The sequence below is a fragment of the Neoarius graeffei genome, chromosome 19 (assembly GCF_027579695.1).
Source record: "Neoarius graeffei isolate fNeoGra1 chromosome 19, fNeoGra1.pri, whole genome shotgun sequence".
Taxonomy (NCBI): Eukaryota; Metazoa; Chordata; class Actinopteri; order Siluriformes; family Ariidae; genus Neoarius; species Neoarius graeffei.
The window spans coordinates 6,591,586-6,612,935 of NC_083587.1; the positions used below are offsets into that span (position 1 = coordinate 6,591,586).

The 21,350-nt window shown below is 46.3% G+C and overlaps 2 protein-coding genes across 3 annotated transcripts in view; one reads left to right on the forward strand and one right to left on the reverse strand.

Annotated features, from left to right (window-relative positions):
• LOC132867671 (zinc finger protein 271-like) overlaps positions 1 to 21,350 on the forward strand; it is an 806,111-nt gene that overhangs the window by 106,420 nt on the left and 678,341 nt on the right. The gene's annotated exons all lie outside the window — the stretch shown is intronic.
• Positions 4,967 to 21,350, reverse strand: part of LOC132867670 (zinc finger protein 585A-like) — a 109,911-nt gene continuing 93,527 nt past the window's right edge. The window contains exons 4-6 of the mRNA XM_060900642.1: positions 14,078 to 14,145; positions 13,729 to 13,907; positions 4,967 to 7,719 (exon numbers count right to left, since the gene is read on the reverse strand). Of these exons, the coding sequence (XP_060756625.1) occupies positions 5,051 to 7,719; positions 13,729 to 13,907; positions 14,078 to 14,145 (2,916 nt within the window). The 3' untranslated portion in view covers positions 4,967 to 5,050. The remainder of the gene's footprint in view (positions 7,720 to 13,728; positions 13,908 to 14,077; positions 14,146 to 21,350) is intronic.

The following is a 21,350-nucleotide window of genomic DNA, read 5'->3' on the forward strand; positions in this document are numbered from 1 at the left end:
TTAAATATTCTCATTAATAAAATCTTTAAACAGTCGGTAGTGCATGGTCCACGCACACACATACACCCACCAGGGTGGGGGTGGGGATTAATTGGCCCACCAATGGTACAGTACAGCAATAAAAAAAAAAAGTAAAAAGAAAAGGACAAAAACAAAAATATTTTAAAAAAATGTGTACACAGATTCGTGGTGCCGGCCAAGCCCACAGAGCGGATAATCGGCAATTCACAACTCAAGTGATCGCACACACACAGAGCACGCTATACACCAATCACAGCAAATATCAAATCCCCAAGGGCACAGCAAATATTGCATCCCCCCCAAAAGGGCACAGCAAAGCATCTTAACCAGCACAGCATTCGTGAGGACCAACGTGAAGCCCACCCAAACCCTGTAGCACAACCAATGTGCCACGAGATAAGTACAAAAGAAATACAAACAAAATACACAAAAACAAACCAAAATAAATACAAAAACCAAAGCAGTCAAACACAAAACACTGTACCTACTAGTGGGCACCTAACACCCGCTTCACACCCAACTCACACTCTCACTCTCTCACCTCCACATAAACATACAACCACACACACTCATTACAATGAGCCCTCACTCACTCGCGGCGGCTACTACTATGGGGTGCGGCCCCTCAATCGAGTGCGGCCGCACAACAACGTTCCTATACTACAGCGTGAGGTCCGTAGCCCAATGAATCAAGAGCAGAACAGCAGCCGAAAACAGAAGAGGTGGATACGAAGATCCGTAGGGCAGGCCCAGTCACAGCGCAGCACCTGGCAGCCTAAAGGCAAACAATAGTTGCCAGATTAGCTAAGCTAGTTATTAAATGTTACTAGTCACAATACACATCAGTCTTAGTAAATAACATTACTTACCCGAAGCCCGATGATATAAATACCAATATACGCAGAAACCGAGTGAGCCAAATGCTCAGAAACACACACCACAAATGGTTACCCTGCGTAGAAGGAGAAAGCATTAGCCACGGGACAATGCAAAAACAAAGCTGAACCCCATGTTAGCGAGAGCTACGTACCAGAAGCAGCTCCCAGGATGGGCACAACAGCAGACCAGATGCTGATATGAGTGTACGGACAAGCAGGCTACGGTAGTTAGCCTCCCAATAAAGACGCTAAAACAAACAATGCGAGATGCTCGCATTAGCAAAAATTCATGCAACATTAGGTCTCATCTCTTAACCAAGGAAATGTCGGTCCACATACCTTCCATTGAGAGCATGAGCCCACCACACGCTGCCTACACAGCTGAAACAGCTCCCAGGCTGAACACAACGCGAATCAAATGCTGGTATGAGTATAACTAACAAAGCTTACTCACTGGTAGCGGTAGCTGTATGCTTTTAAGGGTTCCCAGCCGTACTAAGGCTACCGGCGCATGTAATGACGTCAACATGATGCGATATGCTGCGACGGCAGCACTTAAAGGCGCAGGAGCACCACTACAATCATAATAAATGTTAAATGTTAATTTGATTAATGCAAGATTTCTAACATTTAATTAACATTAACGCGTTAGTAAAAGTTGCCATGTCTTTTACCTAACGCGGGCCTTACTGCAGGTCTATTTATACTAATTAACATATTCAGTGTGGAATAATTGAGGGAGGAGACGGGGCGGGGAACGGGGCTCGTGCATGTGCGCCGAATTCCACGTTGATTGGGATGTACAACAGGAGAGCGCATGGAAACCTTCGTACGCACTGATTGATACATCCGGATTTTTTTGGTCATACGCAAATTTCCCGATTTTGACGTGCGCACATATTTAGTGGGAAATCCACGCAGGTCTTTGTACATGAGGCCCCTGGTAATCTTTTATATTGGTAAAGATGTTTATAGGACCATTTCTCAGTGTCTTTGTTTTTTTAATCAATAGTTTTTCCGTAATAACTTAATATTTAACATATTCAATTTTAATCACAAAAAGAGAAAATCGCAACAATTTCTCGCAACTTTCACTTCCTCCCGCAATGTAATCGCAACAAAAACCTAAAAAACACCACAACTTTCATCGCAATTTTTTGGAACCCCCCCCCGCAACATCAGACATTTTAGCCCTGCAACAATCACAAAAAAGGCCCACGGAATCCTGGGGGGGACTGTAAAATGAATCGCCTGCTTTCTATGAAAACTTCTGGACCCGTCTTGCGTTGTCTTTTCTTCTGTGAATCTTTGTATTGTCCTGTCATACAATTTTAATAAAAAGTAATACAAGACATGGTTTTATTTTGAATTCCTATTCTACATAGATCCATCATTTTTTTGTCCGCTAATGTACACTTTTGGGGGGGTTGCTCAAAAGTCTACTCTTTGTAGACTCATGATAATGATAATGACTCATGATAATGAAAATTATGGATGACCCCTTACCAGACATACAGTATTTTGTGCTGATAAAGTGTGTAGTACACACTGTGTACCCATTTTATTGTTGTTAAAAACATAATACACTGGTATTTTACTGCAAAACATGCACAGTGTGGATGTCATGTCATATTTAGTCAGTCTCCTGGCTGACATACCTACCACATTCTCCATATTAGGGTGAAATGCAGATGACAAATTTGAAGTGTAACTTCATAGTCATGGTAGGCTCCTTTTAAATCGTTTGGTAAATAATTTATTAAAACCTCAGCAGGCAATGTAAATAAACAACTGAATCTTTTCATATCAAGTCAATAGAATTTTTATTCAAAGCTGAACATTGGGAACATTAAGTTAAATACAGAGGTAGGTAGGTAACCAATAAGCTAAAACAAGCAACAGTAAATTGTAAATCAGACTAAACTTCCTAAAAGATGTTTGAGGCATTATGCATTTTTTGTTTTTTTTTCCTTTTTGTTATTGTTTATTCTTATGAGTAATGCAAATTATACATGTCCATACCAGTTATTATTTTAATGGAAAGAAAAGACCAAAAAAAGTCCTCCTTTGTGGGGGAGTGAAGGTGGGCAAAGAAATGGCTTTACTTCTCATGGCTTTCCTACCTCATAAATTTCCAAAGACTTTCATAATGTGTTGCAGTTGCTGCTGTCATCTAGAATAAAGAGCAGTGGATAAGATAATTTAATTAAATATAATTATAATGTTATTTCTGATTTATTTATTATCTGAACGAGGATTTGAGCTTTGAAAAATGACCGGATTCTTTCTGTAACGTTGATTCCCGCTGTTATCTAGGTCAAGTGACACCTTAACGTTGACAGTTACCAAGGAGCTGCCTTGGATACTTTGATTCGATACATATTGGATACAAGCTAGCAAAAGGAGTTAAAAGCAGGCATCTTTGGAAAGTTTCTTTGGAAAGGGGAAAAGGCCCATTGAGGAGACAGAAGAGCCTATGACGAAGAAAAAGAAAGCTGCATTTTAGCAGACACTTTATAGAGTCCTACACCAATCCTGCTCTGCCTTGCATGTTGTGACCGGCTCTCTAATGAGGCAATGAAGCCTTCAAAACTGCTAGTGTTGTTTATTTTAGCCTTCCTGTCTTTAACACTTTTTGTTGCCTGAAGAATAACAAATGTACGTCCAGGCTGATTAAATTAATGGCCTTATACAAGAAATCAAAGCTAACATGAACCTGAGTAAGCTATCGATAGCTGGCTAGACTCCAAACTAACATTCATTATGATAGCTGTGTTGTTATCTGCAGCCCATAAATTAGGCTACATATCGGTAAGTTTACAGCATGATAGGGCTCACGGAAACTGTGACTGATATTCGTAACTCTTGACTTACCTCCTGAAATGTTTTTTCTTGCGATCTTAAATCCGAACTTGCTTAGGTCTTGCTGTCCACTCCGCTTGGCCATGACGCCGAATGAAATAAAAAATAACGGAACCCCAACTGAATGTCACCTCCTCAAACGCTTCGCTTGCGCGTGCCCTCTCTCGCAGGAGCTTATTGTATGCTCAGTTTCAGCAAAGCTATGTGGAATGGCATTTCTAATTCCAATGTTAAATAGAAGTAATGTCCACATTTATTGATAAAATTGCTCAAGGGAAGGGAGGGGGGATCCATTTTTTATTCCAGGGGGGATGGTATCCCCCCCTCATCCCGAGTACAGTCTACAGCCAAAATGCTTCTGAAATAAATATAGTCAAACTTTACTAATTCTGGATCACTGAGAACAAAAATGAAACTTAAAATTGTTCATTGGCTCGTTTTCAAGATTGGCTCTATGAATAAATCTATGAGTGGCTTTGGATAGTACTTACTTTTTTGGCAAAACAATGAATGATGCAATCTCAAGCCGGTATTGCATCATACATGACATTAGGTTATTCCTTGAAGGCACTGATGATGCATTCATAAGTCAACTGACATCACTCTGCTGAACAAACTGGTCTTATATCAGCTCAAAAAAAAAAATTCATACAGTGCTATGCACTCGAGATCAAGTCTTTGCTTGACAAGAGATGCTCCGTTTCATGAATACAAGAGACAAGCTGCCAAAAAATAAATAAATAAAAACCCACTGCGTACACACAGAATAAGGACGAAACCTATTCAGTACTTATACATAATTGGTTTTTACAATTTGGTTCATAATACATTTTATTTATATAAACTTTTTGCTGATTTTCTAGTGTTACATAAAGAGAACAGGTGAAATATCATGTAAACCGACCATAAACACATGAAGAGACCTAGTTTTACAACTTATATTTAAAACATTATGATCTATACAATGTACATAAGTATAAAACTTAAAATCTTAAATATCTTGGAAGCCATAGCCAATCAGCTGATTAACTGTCACTTCTAATTCAACACACCAAATTTCATAATAGCCAACTTCATCTCTGAAGCAGACAACTTCTGAAAAATTGTTGACCAGTGTAACATGAAAAATAAAGTTCAAAGTACAAGTCATTTTCAGTCAAAACTGTAACAACCATATTTAATTTGACAACTTTAAATCATGCAGTGTCTCCTGAGTTAGTGCACTTAAAGGTCTTAAATGTAACTAAACAAGCAAACATCTTTCCACACTGTGAGCAGTGATACGGCTTCTATTCTGTGTGAATGCGCTGGTGTAGGTGGAGATGACTCTGATGAGTAAAACTCTTCCCACACTGTGAGCAGTGATACGGCTTCTCTCCTGTGTGAATGCGCTGGTGTAGTTGGAGAGCACTCTGCTGAGTAAAACTCTTCCCACACTGTGAGCAGTGATACGGATTCTCTCCTGTGTGAATGCGCTGGTGTTGTTGGAGATTACTCCGCTGAGTAAAAAACTTCCCACACTGTGAGCAGTGATACGGTTTCTCTCCTGTGTGAATGCGCTGGTGTTGTTGGAGATCACTCTGACGAGTAAAACTCTTCCCACACTGTGAGCAGTGATACGGTTTCTCTCCTGTGTGAATGCGCTGGTGTGTTTGGAGATTACTCTGCTGAGTAAAACTCTTCCCACACTGTGAGCAGTCATATGGCTTCTCTCCTGTGTGAATGCGCTGGTGTGTTTGGAGATGACTCTGATGAGTAAAACTCTTCCCACACTGTGAGCAGTGAAACGGCTTCTCTCCTGTGTGAATGCGCTGGTGTGTTTGGAGATTACTCTGCTGAGTAAAACTCTTCCCACACTGTGAGCAGTGAAACGGCTTCTCTCCTGTGTGAATGTGCTGGTGTTTTTGGAGATCACGCTGACAAGTAAAACTCTTCCCACACTGTGAGCAGTGATACGGTTTCTCTCCTGTGTGAATGCGCTGGTGTTGTTGGAGATCACTCTGACGAGTAAAACTCTTCCCACACTGTGAGCAGTGAAACGGCTTCTCTCCTGTGTGAATGCGCTGGTGTAGTCGGACAGCACTCTGATGAGTAAAACTCTTCCCACACTGTGAGCAGTGATACGGCTTCTCTCCTGTGTGAATGCGCTGGTGTGTTTGGAGATTACTCTGCCGAGTAAAACTCTTCCCACACTGTGAGCAGTGATACGGCTTCTCTCCTGTGTGAATGCGCTGGTGTGTTTGGAGATTACTCTGCCGAGTAAAACTCTTCCCACACTGTGAGCAGTGAAACGGCTTCTCTCCTGTGTGAATGCGCTGGTGTTTTTGGAGATTACTCTGCCGAGTAAAACTCTTCCCACACTGTGAGCAGTGAAACGGCTTCTCTCCTGTGTGAATGCGCTGGTGTGTTTGGAGATGACTCTGATGAGTAAAACTCTTCCCACACCGTGAGCAGTGAAACGGCTTCTCTCCTGTGTGAATGCGCTGGTGTGTTTGGAGATTACTCTGCCGAGTAAAACTCTTCCCACACTGTGAGCAGTGAAACGGCTTCTCTCCTGTGTGAATGCGCTGGTGTTTTTGGACATCACTCTGCTGAGTAAAACTCTTCCCACACTGTGAGCAGTGAAACGGCTTCTCTCCTGTGTGAATGCGCTGGTGTGTTTGGAGATTACTCTGCTGAGTAAAACTCTTCCCACACTGTGAGCATTGATACGGCTTCTCTCCTGTGTGAATGCGCTGGTGTTTTTGGACATCACTCTGCTGAGTAAAACTCTTCCCACACTGTGAGCAGTGAAACGGCTTCTCTCCTGTGTGAATGCGCTGGTGTGTTTGGAGATTACTCTGCTGAGTAAAATTCTTCCCACACTGTGAGCAGTGAAACGGCTTCTCTCCTGTGTGAATGCGCTGGTGTGTTTGGAGAGCACTCTGATGAGTAAAACTCTTCCCACACTGTGAGCAGTGATGCGGCTTCTCTCCTGTGTGAATGCGCTGGTGTTTTTGGACATCACTCTGCTGAGTAAAACTCTTCCCACACTGTGAGCAGTGAAACGGCTTCTCTCCTGTGTGAATGCGCTGGTGTAGTCGGAGAGCACTCTGCTGAGTAAAACTCTTCCCACACTGTGAGCAGTGAAACGGCTTCTCTCCTGTGTGAATGCGCTGGTGTAGTCGGACAGCACTCTGATGAGTAAAACTCTTCCCACACTGTGAGCAGTGATACGGCTTCTCTCCTGTGTGAATGCGCTGGTGTGTTTGGAGATTACTCTGCTGAGTAAAACTCTTCCCACACTGTGAGCAGTGATACGGCTTCTCTCCTGTGTGAATGCGCTGGTGTGTTTGGAGATTACTCTGACGAGTAAAACTCTTCCCACACTGTGAGCAGTGATACGGCTTCTCTCCTGTGTGAATGCGCTGGTGTTTTTGGAGAGCACTCTGACAAGTAAAACTCTTCCCACACTGTGAGCAGTGATACGGCTTCTCTCCTGTGTGAATGTGCTGGTGTTGTTGGAGAGCACTCTGACGAGTAAAACTTTTCCCACACTGTGAGCAGTGATACGGCTTTTCCCCTGTGTGAATGCGCTGGTGTTGTTGGAGATGACTCTGACGAGTAAAACTTTTCCCACACTGTGAGCAGTGATACGGCTTCTCTCCTGTGTGAATGCGCTGGTGTGTCTTGAGTGCATTCTGATAACTAAAACTCTTTCCACAATCTGAGCAGTGGTGAATTTCCTTCTGTATATCATTATGGGAAGTATCAGAATGGATAATATCAGTTGATGTTGGTTGACGACTGGAGCATTTGGAGGGGATCTGAAGCTTATATTTAATCTCTCCTGATTCTCGCAGTCTCACGTACTCTTCATAGTGGCATCTCTGAATATGCTTGTCGAGGTAAATTTGAGATGCATCGTAACGAGGGCATGTGGAGCATGAAAAGACTTGCAGCAGAGCGTTCTTTACTTCTGGAGAAATGAAAGGACAAATTGAACATGAAATGCAACAAGATTATAAAATATAACAACACTAACCCAATGTAAGGAGTGCTTTTACTGAAACAATCAAGATTCTACATGAATTAAGACTGAGACAAAAACAAAAGGTTGCAGACTAAGATATAGCAGCCTCTAGCTTGGAATAGAGCCCTGCACTCCCGCGGGAGTCCCGCGGGACTCGCGGGACCCGCCGCAAAGCAGTGCGGCACAGGACAAATTTTGAAAGCTCATTGCGGTCGCGGGCGGGACCGGAAGTGCACATATGTGCGCGCGGGCGGGAGCGGGAGTGCACATATGCGGCGTGGGCAGGAGCGGTGATAAGCTGCAGTCCCGCTAACTAAAATTTATAAATTATTAATTTGTGTCTATCATATATAATTTGTGCTGGATATTTTATTTGGCATTAATAAAAACATTTTAAAATGCCTAAATTTACAGAGAGAGTCAGATTGCCAGATTGAGTGAGGAATGGCATCTTAAATTTGCCATTGATCACTCTAACGGGAAATCCTTTGATCACTCTAATGACTCACAGTTCACACCCAGCTAGCAAGAGAACCATGAGTGAAGTGATTTACTGCTTGAGTTACGTATTGAGTTATGTAGTGTCTCTAATAATAATTAGTGCTGTCAAGCGATTAAAATATTTAATCGCGAATCGCACATTTGTATCACATGAGAAACTATTGCTTTTATCTGATCAGCATAAAAAAGTGAATGGGCTTGCTTTGTACCAGTGGTGTTTTGTTTTTTTTTTATTGCAAAGCAGAGCTAGTAAGAGAAGTGAATTGATTTACTGCTTGAGTTATTCTACAACTTTAATCAGAGAGACAGATTACACAGTGACGGTAGGCTTGACTCAATGCTATCCCAGAAATCCTTCCTGTAATATGCAAATTTGGCTGTCCAATCAGAGGCGGCCAAATTTGCATACTACAGGAAGGATTTCTGGGATAGCATTGAGTCAAGCCTACCGTCACTATGTAATCTGTCTCTCTGATTAAAGTTGTAGACTAACTCAAGCAGTAAATCAATTCACTTCTCTTACTAGCTCTGCTTTGCAATAATAAAAAAAAACAAAAAACACGTCATTGGTACAAAGCAAGCCCGTTTACTTTTTTATGCTGATCAGAGAATTACAATAGTTTCTCATATGATAAAAATGTGCGATTCGCGATTAAATATTTTAATCGTTTGACAGCACTAATTATTATTAGAGACACTACATGCTGAATTCAGAAACAAGGTAAATAATAAACGTGAACTGTAGATATTTATGCTCAAATCCATTCAAAGTAGGGGACGGGGCACCATCACACTGTGTCAAGACAAAAACTTTCTTGAGAAATAACGCGAACATCTGCATCATGCGGGATTTGCGGGCGGGAGCGGGACAAAATATGGCAGGCGTGGGTGGGAACGGGACTGAAAATCATAATTTTTTTGTGCGCGCGGGCAGGAGCGGGACTGAAAATCATAATTCTTTGCGGGCACGGGCGGGAGTGGGACTGCACAATGCGGGCGCGGGCGGGAGCGGGACTGAAAAATCCGACCCGCGCAGACCTCTAGCTTGGAATACTGGGAGATTCAATAAGGTCCTGGAACAGCAGCTATGCGCAGCATTGGCCCCATGGGTCTGAGCGACCAAAGGGGAGTTGTTGGTTCCTGTTGGACATCATGTCAAGTCTAGGTAATGGCAAGCCTAGCCTTATTTACATCTCATCCAGGATTGAGAAGGAAACTCAGCCCTCACATTCAAGGTTCTAAAAGATCCAAAAATGGGCCTTATTTATCAAACTGGATATGGATAGATTTATTTGCAAATAGTTTCTAGTAGCATTTACACAAGCAAATATGTATTTTCTATCTGGATTAGGTTGTCAAGTTTAAAACACTTATTAATTTAAATTACACACTAATTTCATGAAATTAAGTTTTGTGGGATTTTGTGAAGCCCCATGATTCATATTAATGTAATTGATGAAAGCAAGCCAACATCCATAAATTAAGACATATAATAATAGTCATTTAATTTAAATGTAGGCGTATAAAAAAAGGGACACACTGCATCGGTTCATATGGCATTCAAGTAGGTCTGCAGCAGTAGGAATTTCCTTACTGCAGTATTTGAAGAATGCCACGGTGTGATTTGTAGTAATAAAGCAACCAAACCTCCATGTGTTTGTTTGTTAATTCATCAGACACTCTTTGTTCCTTAACATGTTGAAGTTCTTCAGCTGCAAGAGTTTAAAGTGTATATCCTGGACCAATTTATTTATTTATTTATTTTTTATATATGAAAAGTACGTCCCTTTACACACTCATCCAGAAGGGTAATTTTGCACAAGGCCATCTGTCGACAGCAGAAAAAAATAAAAGAACAAAACGCGTCTGGAAAAATCCCACGGGAGTCTGGAGCCAGATTCGTGACGTCACCTGCGGAAGCGTCAGCAGGCTGCGAGAGCTTGCACGGTTTCAGTGCACAGCCTGTGTAGACCAAGCGCTCCCATTTCTCTCTTTGTCCAGTCTTTTGGGAAACGATGAGTACTAATCCCATCATGATTGGTGTTGCTACACCCTCCTACGATACATCTGTTAACCATTTTAATAATTACGTGATAACGTTGAAGAAATTTGCAGAAAACCACCAGGTCGTTTCCTCATAAACAAACCAGCGCTGACATAGGATTCAGAGGGAGGCGTCCCGCACGCGACATCACGAAAATCAGTGGGTGGTAGAAATGGGCAACTGGACTTGCTTCAAGATTCTTGAAAACGTTTCACCTATCGTCCGAAAGGCTTCCTCAGTTCTGTCTGACTAATTGGGAGTATCAGATATTTATCCTCTCCTGGATCTCCAGGAGAGGATAAATATCTGATACTCCCTATTAGTCAGACAGAACTGAGGAAGCCTTTCGGACGAGAGGTGAAACATTTTCAAGAATCTTCAAGCAAGTCCAGTTGCCCATTTTTACCACCCACAGTTTACTATGACCTGGATGATTGAGAATCTTCACAGACACGAAAATCAGTGTTTGCCGGGAAATTCAAATGCCAAGTTTTTCCAGAGGCGGACCGATTCGCCTCAAATGGCTTGATTTCAACTGAATTTTTCTGGTATTGCGCAAGGTAAAAAAATTTCAGAGAATGCAGAATGTTATAGATTTTTGACCAAAGTTTAATATAAAATAGGAGAATTACATTGATCTTGCTCCTGAATTTACCTGTGATATGCACTTTAAGGAGCTAAAATTTAACATAATTAAAAAGATAAGTCCTCCATGGTATGACTCTTGGGGAATTATTGAATTCCATAAAAATACTAAAATTGTTATTGCTTGTTAAATTGCTTGATAATATAACCACCTATATGCTCCTGAAATAAAGCAAATGTGTTGCAATTGATTTTTATAATGGTTGATGGGTTTGACTGACATCTGCATTATCCAATTAAGAACTTCGCTTGGTTCAGACACACTGCATGTGTGTTTTCAACTAACTTCTTTCCAGCCAGCTGGTTATATTGCACTGAAGGTATTATAATGACGCCCCCCTCCCCCCCCCAGTGTTTCTGTAATATGGGGAGGTCTGACATTATCCTATGTGTTTGCTGTGACAGGGCATTCCCCCACGATTTCTCCCCAATTTTCTCCCTAATTTAGCCATGGCCAATTCCCACCCATCAGACTCCTCTCCAGTATCACATAACAGCTACCAACCAGGGAGGACTATCATGTGCTTCCTCCAAGACAAGAAACACCAGTTGACCACGTTTTACTCATACAATGTCAGGGGGCTGCAAAGCACACTCGGACGAAAGCCCAATCCACTTACTTCCAATTAAATGTGCTCTCACACACCCATGACTGGCCAGTGTAACTGACAGGGCAGAGAGAGCCCAGACAATTTTGCTCTCTTGAGCTCCCAAACACAGATGATTGTGGCATCATCAGGATTTGAAAGTGGCAATATCTGGATGATGGGGAGGATGACGGGGACAACACTTTTCTGCTGTGCCACTCGGGATCCACAGGGCATGCATTTTACACTACTTCTGGTTAAACTGGGCATGATGAATAAAACTACAACAATATCTTGTGGTTGACTATATACAGTGGTGCTTGAAAGTTTGTGAACCTTTTAGAATTTTCTATATTTCTGCATAAATATGACCTAAAACATCAGATTTTCACACAATCCTAAAAGTAGATAAAGAGAACCCAGTTAAACAAATGAGACAACAATATTATACTTGGTCATTTATTTATTGAGGAAAGTGATAAAAATATTACATATCTGTGAGTGGCAAAAGTATGTGAACCTCTAGGATTAGCAGTTACAGTAATTTGAAGGTGAAATTAGAGTCAGGTGTTTTCAATCAATGGGATGACAATCAGGTGTGAGTGGGCACCCTGTTTTATTTTAAAAAACAGGGATATATTAAAATCTGACCTTCACAACACATGTTTGTGGAAGTGTATCATGGCATGAATAAAGGAGATTTCTGAGGACCTCAGAAAAAGCGTTGTTGATGCTCATCAGGCTGGAAAAGGTTACAAAACCGTCTCTAAAGAGTTTGGACTCCACCAATCCACAGTCAGACAGACTGTGTACAAGTAGAGGAAATTCAACACCGTTGTTACCCTTCCCAGGAGTGGTCAACCAACAGAGATCACTCCAAGAGCAAGGCGTGTAATAGTCGGCGAAGTCACAAAGGACCCCAGAGTAACTTCTAAGCAACTGAAGGCCTCTCTCACAGCGGCTAATGTTACTGTTCATGAGTCCACCATCAGGAGAACACTGAACAACAATGGTGTGCATGGTAGGGCTGCAAAGAGAAAGCCACTGCTCTCCAAAAAGAACATTGCTGCTTGTCTGCAGTTTACTAAAGATCATGTGGACAAGCCAGAAAGCTATTGGAAAAATGTTTTGTGGATAGATGAGACAAAAATAGAACTTTTTGGTTTAAATGAGAAGCGTTATGTTTGGAGAAAGGAAAACACTGCATTCCAGCATAAGAACCTTATCCCATCTGTGAAACATGGTGGTGGTACTATCATGGTTTAGGCCTGTTTTGATGCATCTGGGCCAGGACAGCTTGCCATCATTGATGGAACAATGAATTCTGAATTATACCAGTGAATTCTAAAGGAAAATATCAGGACATTTGTCCATGAACTGAATCTCAAGAGAAGGTGGGTCATGCAGCAAGACAACGACCCTAAGCACACAAGTTGTTCTACCAAAGAATGGTTAAAGAAGAATAAAGTTAATGTTTTGGAATGGCCAAGTCAAAGTCCTGACCTTAATCCAATCAAAATGTTGTGGAAGGACCTGAAGCGAGCAGTTCATGTGAGGAAACCCACCAACATCCCAGAATTGAAGCTGTTCTGTATGGAGGAACGGGCTAAAATTCCTCCAAGCCAGTGTGCAGGACTGATCAACAGTTACCGGAAATGTTTAGTTGCAGTTATTGCTGCACAAGGGGGTCACACCAGATACAGAAAGCAAAGGTTCACATATTTTTGCCACTTACAGATATGTAATATTGGATCATTTTCCTCAATAAATAAATGACCAAGTATAATATTTTTGTCTCATTTGTTTAACTGGGTTCTCTTTATCTACTTTTAGGACTTGGGTGAAAATCTGATGTTTTAGGTCATATTTATGCAGAAATATAGAAAATTCTAAAGGGTTCACAAACTTTCAAGCACCACTGTAGTCAGTTTTGCAATAGCAAGATATGCAGTGGGCGGACTTCACGTGTCTCAAAGGAAGCTGATAGACTTCACCCTCTCTGGTTGTTCACGGTCATATGCTCAAGAAGGCCTACCTGGTTGGTGGAACAGGCCAAAATGAGTTCTCTGGGGAATGCTCTAGTTATTGCAGACTGCATTGTACAACAGCTTTCATCCCAGAAACGTCACAAAATGATGCAGAAAATAACCTCTATAACCTCTGAGACAAAAGTAACACCTTGCTGTCTGGTTGTTCCTGTAGGTGCAGGACGGAGTTCTTTGGTGTACTCCTCTTCATACCACACCAAGAGCTCCTGTCCTGGGTTAATGGGTCGACAGCAACGATACAGAATTCCCCCTTGATACTCAAATGCCACAAGATTCTGTTCTTCTTCATTACAGGCACAATTCACATACCTAAAAGAGTGAGACAACATTTCAGAAAAAGGTAAAAAATCAGATCAGAGTTACAGACTTGGAGAAAGCATGGTGGAGATATCAATGACATGAAGATAAAGTTCTTCCAACAAATGAGGAGCTGTAAAATCAAATCACTAAAATGACCCAACAGCTAGTGTACTGTTCACCTCATCCAATTCACATGCGTCTCTCTTTTGGCATCGATGTATTCTTCACACTGCATGCTCCTGTATACCTGTAGAAAAATACCACATTTTTTTTTTTACACAACATCAATACAGTGGGGCAAAAAAGTATTTAGTCAGCCACCAATTGTGCAAGTTCTCCCACTTAAGATGAGAGAGACCTGTAATTTTCATCATAGGTACACTTCAACTATGAGAGACAGAAAGGGGGGAAAGAATCCAGGAAATCACATTGTAGGATTTTTAATGAATTAATTGGTAAATTCCTCGGTAAAATAAGTATTTGGTCACCTACAAACAAGCAAGATTTCTGGCCCTTACAGACCTGTAACTTCTTTAAGAGGCTCCTTTGTCCTCCACTCGTTACCTTCTTCTTCTTCGTTGGAGTTTTACAGCAGCTGGCATCCAATATGTTGCATTGCTGCCACCTACAGTATTAACCGGTCAAAGAACTAAATTCTGTTATATAGGCCAGTATCTCGTAAAAACTTGAACAAATGACGTTTGCCCTTCACACTTGTCCCTATGTCCAGCACACTTTTCAATGATACCTCTTTCATGCCAATCTGCATCAAGGAACTGATCAATACTTTTCTATGGCAGTCATAGTTCCTGCAAGACAATAAAACATGGTGAACTGTCTCCATCTGCTGGCAAGAACATAACCTATCCAGATGTTTCCCTAAAATAAATAATGAGCCATTCAGACACCTATGACCTATTCTCAGTCTAGTAATAATGACATCTTCCTTACGTTTACCACTTCCGCAAACATTGACTGAATCAGCAACACTACTAGTTATTGAGAATAGATGCCTGCCCTTTATATCTCGCTCCCAAAGATGTTGCCATCTCAAAAGAGATTGCTGCCACACAATAGATTTGCCTTCAGACTTTGATAAGGACAGATTAACATCTACGGTTTCCCGTCGAGTCGCCTCTTTCGCCAGCTTATCCACCTTTTCATTAGACTTGATTCCCACATGGGCAGGTATCCATAAAAATGCCACTGTCACTCCATATCTTCCCACATCTCTAATTGCCAAAAGGATGTCATATACTATATCTTGTCGCCCCTTGGACATTCCCTTCCCAAGACTCCTGATAGCCGACACAGAGTCGCTGCATATCAGCACCTTCCTATTCTGAAGTTGCCCAGCCCACTGCACAGCCATCAGGATAGCATACAACTCCACTGTAAACACACTCAGTAGATCAGAAGTCCTCTTTGAGGCCTGCACATTCATTCCTTGGACTACAAAAGCTGCCCCAGTAACCCCTGTATCCTGATCCTTTGATCCATCAGTAAATATTAATACATAATCACGATACTTGTCTTCTACATGGCAATGAAAGCTATAAATCAACTCTGCTTCAGGATCTCGCTCCTTAATTTTAAGCAATATTAGGTCAATGTCTGGGACCTCCAGCTGGCACATAGGGATCAACGGCCACAATACTCCTGGGCAAAAGGTCCTCTGAAGAATATTCAATTCCTGGGCAACAGATTCTACAGTCCACCCAAAACTGGCCAGATTCGCCACCTCCCTCTCCCAGCTTGGCTCAATCACTCTTCTAACAGGGTGACCGGGACTCTGTCCCATCAAATTAACCCAATAATTGGCCTGCAGCTGTTTTCTCCTCAGACCAAGAGGCATTTCTCCTGTCACAACCTGTAGAGAACAAATTGGGGAAGATCACACCACTCCAGTACATAATCTCAATGCAGCAGCTTGGATTACATCCAGCCTAGCCAGTACAGATGCCGCTGCAGATGCATAAACCAAACACCCATAATCAATCCTTGCTCTGATCAGGTAAACATAAATCAGTTTTAAAGAGGCCAAATCTGCTCCCCAGTTCCTTCCAGCAAGACATCTCATCAGGTTCAATACATTTTTACATTTATCCGCCACTCTTGAGATATGTACTCTCCAAGTAAGTCTAGTGTCAAAGAACACTCCTAGAAATTTAAAGCAAGAAACCCTTTCAACAGGACGGTTGTAAAGATATAGTTCTATTTCGTTTCTCCTGACCGCCAGAGGCGGTGCTTTCAGCACATGGATATCCATCACACGAACGTGCAGGTCGAGTAATAGTAACAACAAAGTCACGTGTGACCTGGGTGACGTCACCCCGTGACCCCGGCATAAAAGACCGGTAAACCCAGGAAGTGACCTCTTGCATCTTCTCGCGTTTGCAGGTTGCGAGTTGGATTGGAATTTGGACAAAGCGCTGTGTTAGTTTCGTTACCCGTAGGGTTGGGGCTGTGCTTACGCATCCTCCAAGAAACTGCGTTAAGTCCACCAATTCTTTTCTCTTGTCGTTATATTCGTATTGATTTGTTACTCCGTTAAGCTGAGTGCTCTCGCTCGGTGGAGTTAGCTGATTAGCCCTCCGGGGCGGTGTCCTCACCGCTGGAGGCCGACTTGTTTTTTGTTCAGGTAAGCGGTTTTCATTCATTGAAATTAAAGCGGTGTTTCTCGCCGCTGTTTATCAGTTCTGTGGCGCACGGCGCCTATCTTTGTTAATATTATCAACCGCCTTGTTTTGTGTAGCCTTGCCTCCGGCCTGCTCACGGGCCGGCTGTCTTGTGTGTTGTATTCGTATTGTTTGTTACTCCGTTAAGCTGAGTGCTCTCGCTCGGTGGAGTTAGCTGACTAGCCCTCCGAGGCGGTGTCCTCGCCGCTGGAGGCCGGCTTGCTTTCGTTCAGGTAAGCGGTTTTCATTCATTTAAATTAAAGCGGTGTTTCTCGCCGCTGTTTGTTATCAGTTCTGTGGCGCATGGCGCCTATCCTTGTTAATATTATCGGCCGCCTTGTTTTGTGTAACCTTGCCTCCGGCCTGCTCACGGGCCGGCTGTCTTGTGTGTTTTAGCGGCGTATGATGTCTTCTCACGCTAGTGAGTGACTGTTTAGTTGCGTCCCGACCACGGGTGTGTTCGCCCGGTCGTTTTTTCGTTGCCGCCTGATTGTTTATTTTGGGATACTTACTTGGGGTGTTCTCGCCCTATTTTTTAAGTTCCCTTCTGCCAGCCAGGTGTCATGGACCTATTCTCTTGCTGTGCCAACTGCCGGGCCCCCCTCGAGCCAGAGGACGGCCACCGCGAGTGCCCCTCGTGCCTGGGTATTGATCACCTGCGGCAGGGGCTGACGGACATGGCCTGCACAGACTGCATGTGCCTGAGCGTGGCTGCGCGGACCGCCAGGCTGGCTCGGATGGATCCTCCGTCTGACATCCCCCGGGCCTCGGGGGGACAGGACAGGGTGCCAGCTGCAGCAGCAGGGCCCAGCAAGCGCCGTGGGGCTCCCCCACACGTCTCCGCTTCCAAGGCGAAAAAGAAGCGCCCAGGCGATTTGGCTCGGAAGGTGGAGGCGATGTCCACCGAGCTGGAGGAGATGAAGGCCCTGCTGGCGAATCTCCAGCCTCCACCACAGGGCAGCAGTGTTCCCGCAGCCACCCCATCTGCCTGGCAGCCCGACCGTTCGCCATCACCACCGCTTCTGTCACCGGCCGTTGATGCACGCGGCCTGGATGAGCTGTTGATCCGGGCGTCGGAGAGCTTTGACTGCGGTGGGTCTGACGGTCACGACTCCACCTCTCCGGCCGGTTCCCAGGCCACCAGCCATGGCACCATGGCAGTGTCAGAAGGCGGACGCTCATCCATCCAGCCAACGCTGAGGGCTGCATTGGCCCGTCTGGGGTTGGACACGCCCCCGGTGGCCCAGCATCAGAGCGCTTTCTTCAGAGGCTCCACACAGCCTTCCTCGTTGTCTGTTCCGCCCTCGGCCCCATACATCGAGGAGTTACAGAGGTGTTGGGCGGACCCTAGACACTGTTCCCACCTCCCTAGTGACTGCAGGGCCCTGGCAGCAATGCAGGACGCCCCTACCTACGGCCTCCAGCAGATGCCCAACATTGAGCCCTCCGTGGCTGCCCTCATCCTTTCGCCCAACGAGGCTCTGCGGCCTGACGCCCGATGCCCCCGCACTCAATGCCGCACGACCGACGACCTCATCGTGCGGGGACACAACACGGCAGCACGAATGGGTCGTATTGACAATTCCATGTCCAATCTGCTGCTGGCCCTCGCCCAGACGCTGGAGGGGACGAGCGCGGCATCACGGGAGCTGTGCGACGCGGCTCTCCAGGCCTTTGCCTACTCATCGCGGGAACTGGGCCGGCTGATGTCGTATCTCACCCTCGCCCGCCGGCAGATATGGCTGGCGCAGTCCCCTCTGGCCGAGCCCGACCGCCGTGTGCTGCGCTCTCTCCCTGTTGTCCCCGGGGAGCTGTTTGGCGAGGCCGCTCAGCAAGCCCTGGACCGGAGTGCCCAGGTCGTCCAGGCGCGACAGCAGTTCGCTGGCCTCCGCCAGGCCCATCACCACGGCAACGCTGCCCAGTCCTTCAGGGGGCCCACACCGACTCTGTCTCGGCCACGCACCCGCCAGGAGACCAGATGGGTTGATGACTTTCGTCGCCCCACCACCTCCCGGACCCGCGGCGCTGCCCCCTACACCCAGTCCGCTCCTCATCGCCCCCATGGTGACCGACGGGGGCGGTCTGGGCGGCGCTGACATCAGCGCGCCGGCGGTCGGCCGCTTTTCCAGCAAACAGCTCCAAAGCTGGAGAGTGTTGACCCCAGACCCCTGGGTGCCGGTGACCCTCACCGAGGGTTACCGCATCCAGTTCTGCCGCCGACCGCCGCGTTTTCATGGGGTCAAACACACCACCGTGAGCCATCCGGGGAAGTCTCTCGTCCTCCGGCAGGAAATCGCCACCCTCCTGGAGAAAGGAGCAATCTCTCCCATCGACAGGCAGAGACAGCAAGGTGGGTTCTACTCCAGGTATTTTCTGGTTCCGAAGAAGGACGGCGGTATACGCCCGATCCTCGAGCTGAGGTCCCTCAACTCCCATTTGAAGACCATGAGATTCTGCATGCTGTGTACAATGGATGTCTTACACCACATCCAGGTGGGCGACTGGTTTGCCACCGTCGACCTGAAAGACGCCTATTTCCATGTTCCCATTGCGCCACACCACAGGCAGTTCCTGCGGTTTGCCTTCGAGGGCCAGGCTTTCGAGTTCAATGTTTTGCCCTTTGGGATATTGCTGGCACCCCGTGTGTTCACCAGGTGTGTGGCAGCGGCATTGGCACCTCTTCAGGCAAGGGGTTTGCGTGTCCTGCCTTACCTGGACGACTGGCTCGTCTGTTCACGGTCAGCAGCTCAGGCCTGCACCGACATCACGACTGTGCTCTCACATGTCGCAGAGCTGGGGCTCAGGGTGAATTACAAGAAGAGCTCGCTGGTGCCCAGCCAGGAGACGACTTTCTTGGGCATGCACCTGGATTCGAGGTCGTTGATGGCAACCCCCTCCCAGACCAGGATCCACAACATCCGCCTGCTGCATGGCCGCTTCGGATGGGGCAGGTCACTCGCCCTGAAGACCTTTCAGCGCTTGCTGGGCATGCTTACGGCAGCCTCCTCTCTGGTCCCACTGGGGCCCCTGGACTTGCGTCCACTTCAGAGGTGGCTCAATGGTCTCCACCTCCACCCGGCGCTATGGGCTGTGTTCCTCGGCCTACAGCACTTCCTCCCAGGCCTGGCCGGCAGACACGTCCTGGTGCGGACGGACAACGCTACGGTAGTGTACTACATCAACCACCAGGGAGGCACCAAGTCCCTCCAGTGCTTGGAAGTGGCCGGCCAACTTCTGCGGTGGGCCCATCGACATCTCTTGAGCCTGAGTGCCATGTACTTGCCAGGCACTGCCAACAGGGCAGCATATCTGCTGTCCCGCCAGAACCCCAATCCCGGGGAATGGAGACTCAACCCAGCGGTGGTTCTCGCCATCTGGGAACGTTTTGGCAGGGCAGAGGTGGACCTCTTTGCCTGCCAGGAGTCGACACACTGCCCTCTGTGGTTCAGCCTCCACGGCCCCAGTCCCCTGGGCCAGGATGCGCTGGCGCATGCTTGGCCGAGGCAACTGCTGTTAGCCTTCCCCCCTCTGCCGCTGATCGTGCCAACCCTACACAGGGTTGCGATGGACCACCACGGGCTGCTGCTTGTCGCCCCTCGGTGGCCGGGCCGAGTGTGGTTTCCCAAGTTGCTGCAACTTCTGACCGGCGACCCCTGGTGCCTGCCAGTGAGGATGGACCTGCTATCACAGCTGGGAGGGCAGATCTGGCACCCGGATCCAGCCCGTCTGCAGCTCTGGGTGTGGCCGCTGAAGGGCCGGACCCCCTGCTAGGTCTTTGTGAGCCGGCAGTGGTCAACACCATTGCAAGCTCTCGGGCACCCTCCACCAATGCCCTCTACACCAACAGATGGAGGCTTTTCTCCAACTGGTGCTTAACTCGGGGGGAGGAGCCTACATGCTGCCCCCTGCCGACCATTCTACTGTTCCTCCAGTCTCTGTTTGATAAGGGTCTTACTCCTTCCACCATCAAGGTCTATGCAGCTGCCATCTCTGCTCAGCATGCCAGAGTTGGGGGAAGGACCGTGGGGTCCCACCCCTTGGTGGCACGTTTCTTGAAGGGTGCTCTCCGGTTGAGACCCCCCCGACGGAGCCGGGTACCCACATGGGATCTTCACTTGGTGCTGCAGGCTCTCTGCGACGCACCGTTTGAGCCCCTGCTCACGGCAGACATTTCATGGCTCTCCCTGAAGACTGCTTTTCTTCTGGCCATTACATCGACGAGGCGCATCAGGGAATTACACGCGCTGTCAGTCAGTGGGGAGTGCCTGCAGTGGCACTCCGGCGACAGTGGGGTCACTCTGTGGCCTAACCCCTCTTTCCTCCCGAAGACCCTCTCTGCTACCTTCGTCAACCAGCCCCTTAGCCTTGCGGCGTTCGAGGCGGGCCATGGTGAGAGGTCGGAACTTTTGTGCCCAGTTCGCGCCCTCAGGGTGTACGTGTCCCGTACAGAGGGCTTCCGTAGGAGTGACGCCCTGTTTCTGTGCCACACAGGGCTGAGGAGGGGTCTGGCGCTCTCTAAGCAGAGGCTATCCAAGTGGATAGTCAAGGCCATATTACATGCCTACAGGCACAGTGGCTCCCCGATTCCTCCGGCTGTCAGGGCGCACTCTGCACGGGGCGTGGTGGCCTCATGAGCATCACTGAAGGGCGTGCCCCTTTCAGACATATGCAGCGCAGCCTCCTGGGCTTCCAGCTGCACCTTCACCAGGTTTTACCGTCTTAATGTCGTCCCACATAATCCTGTGGCGACGGCTGTCATTCCAGGCCCGTCACA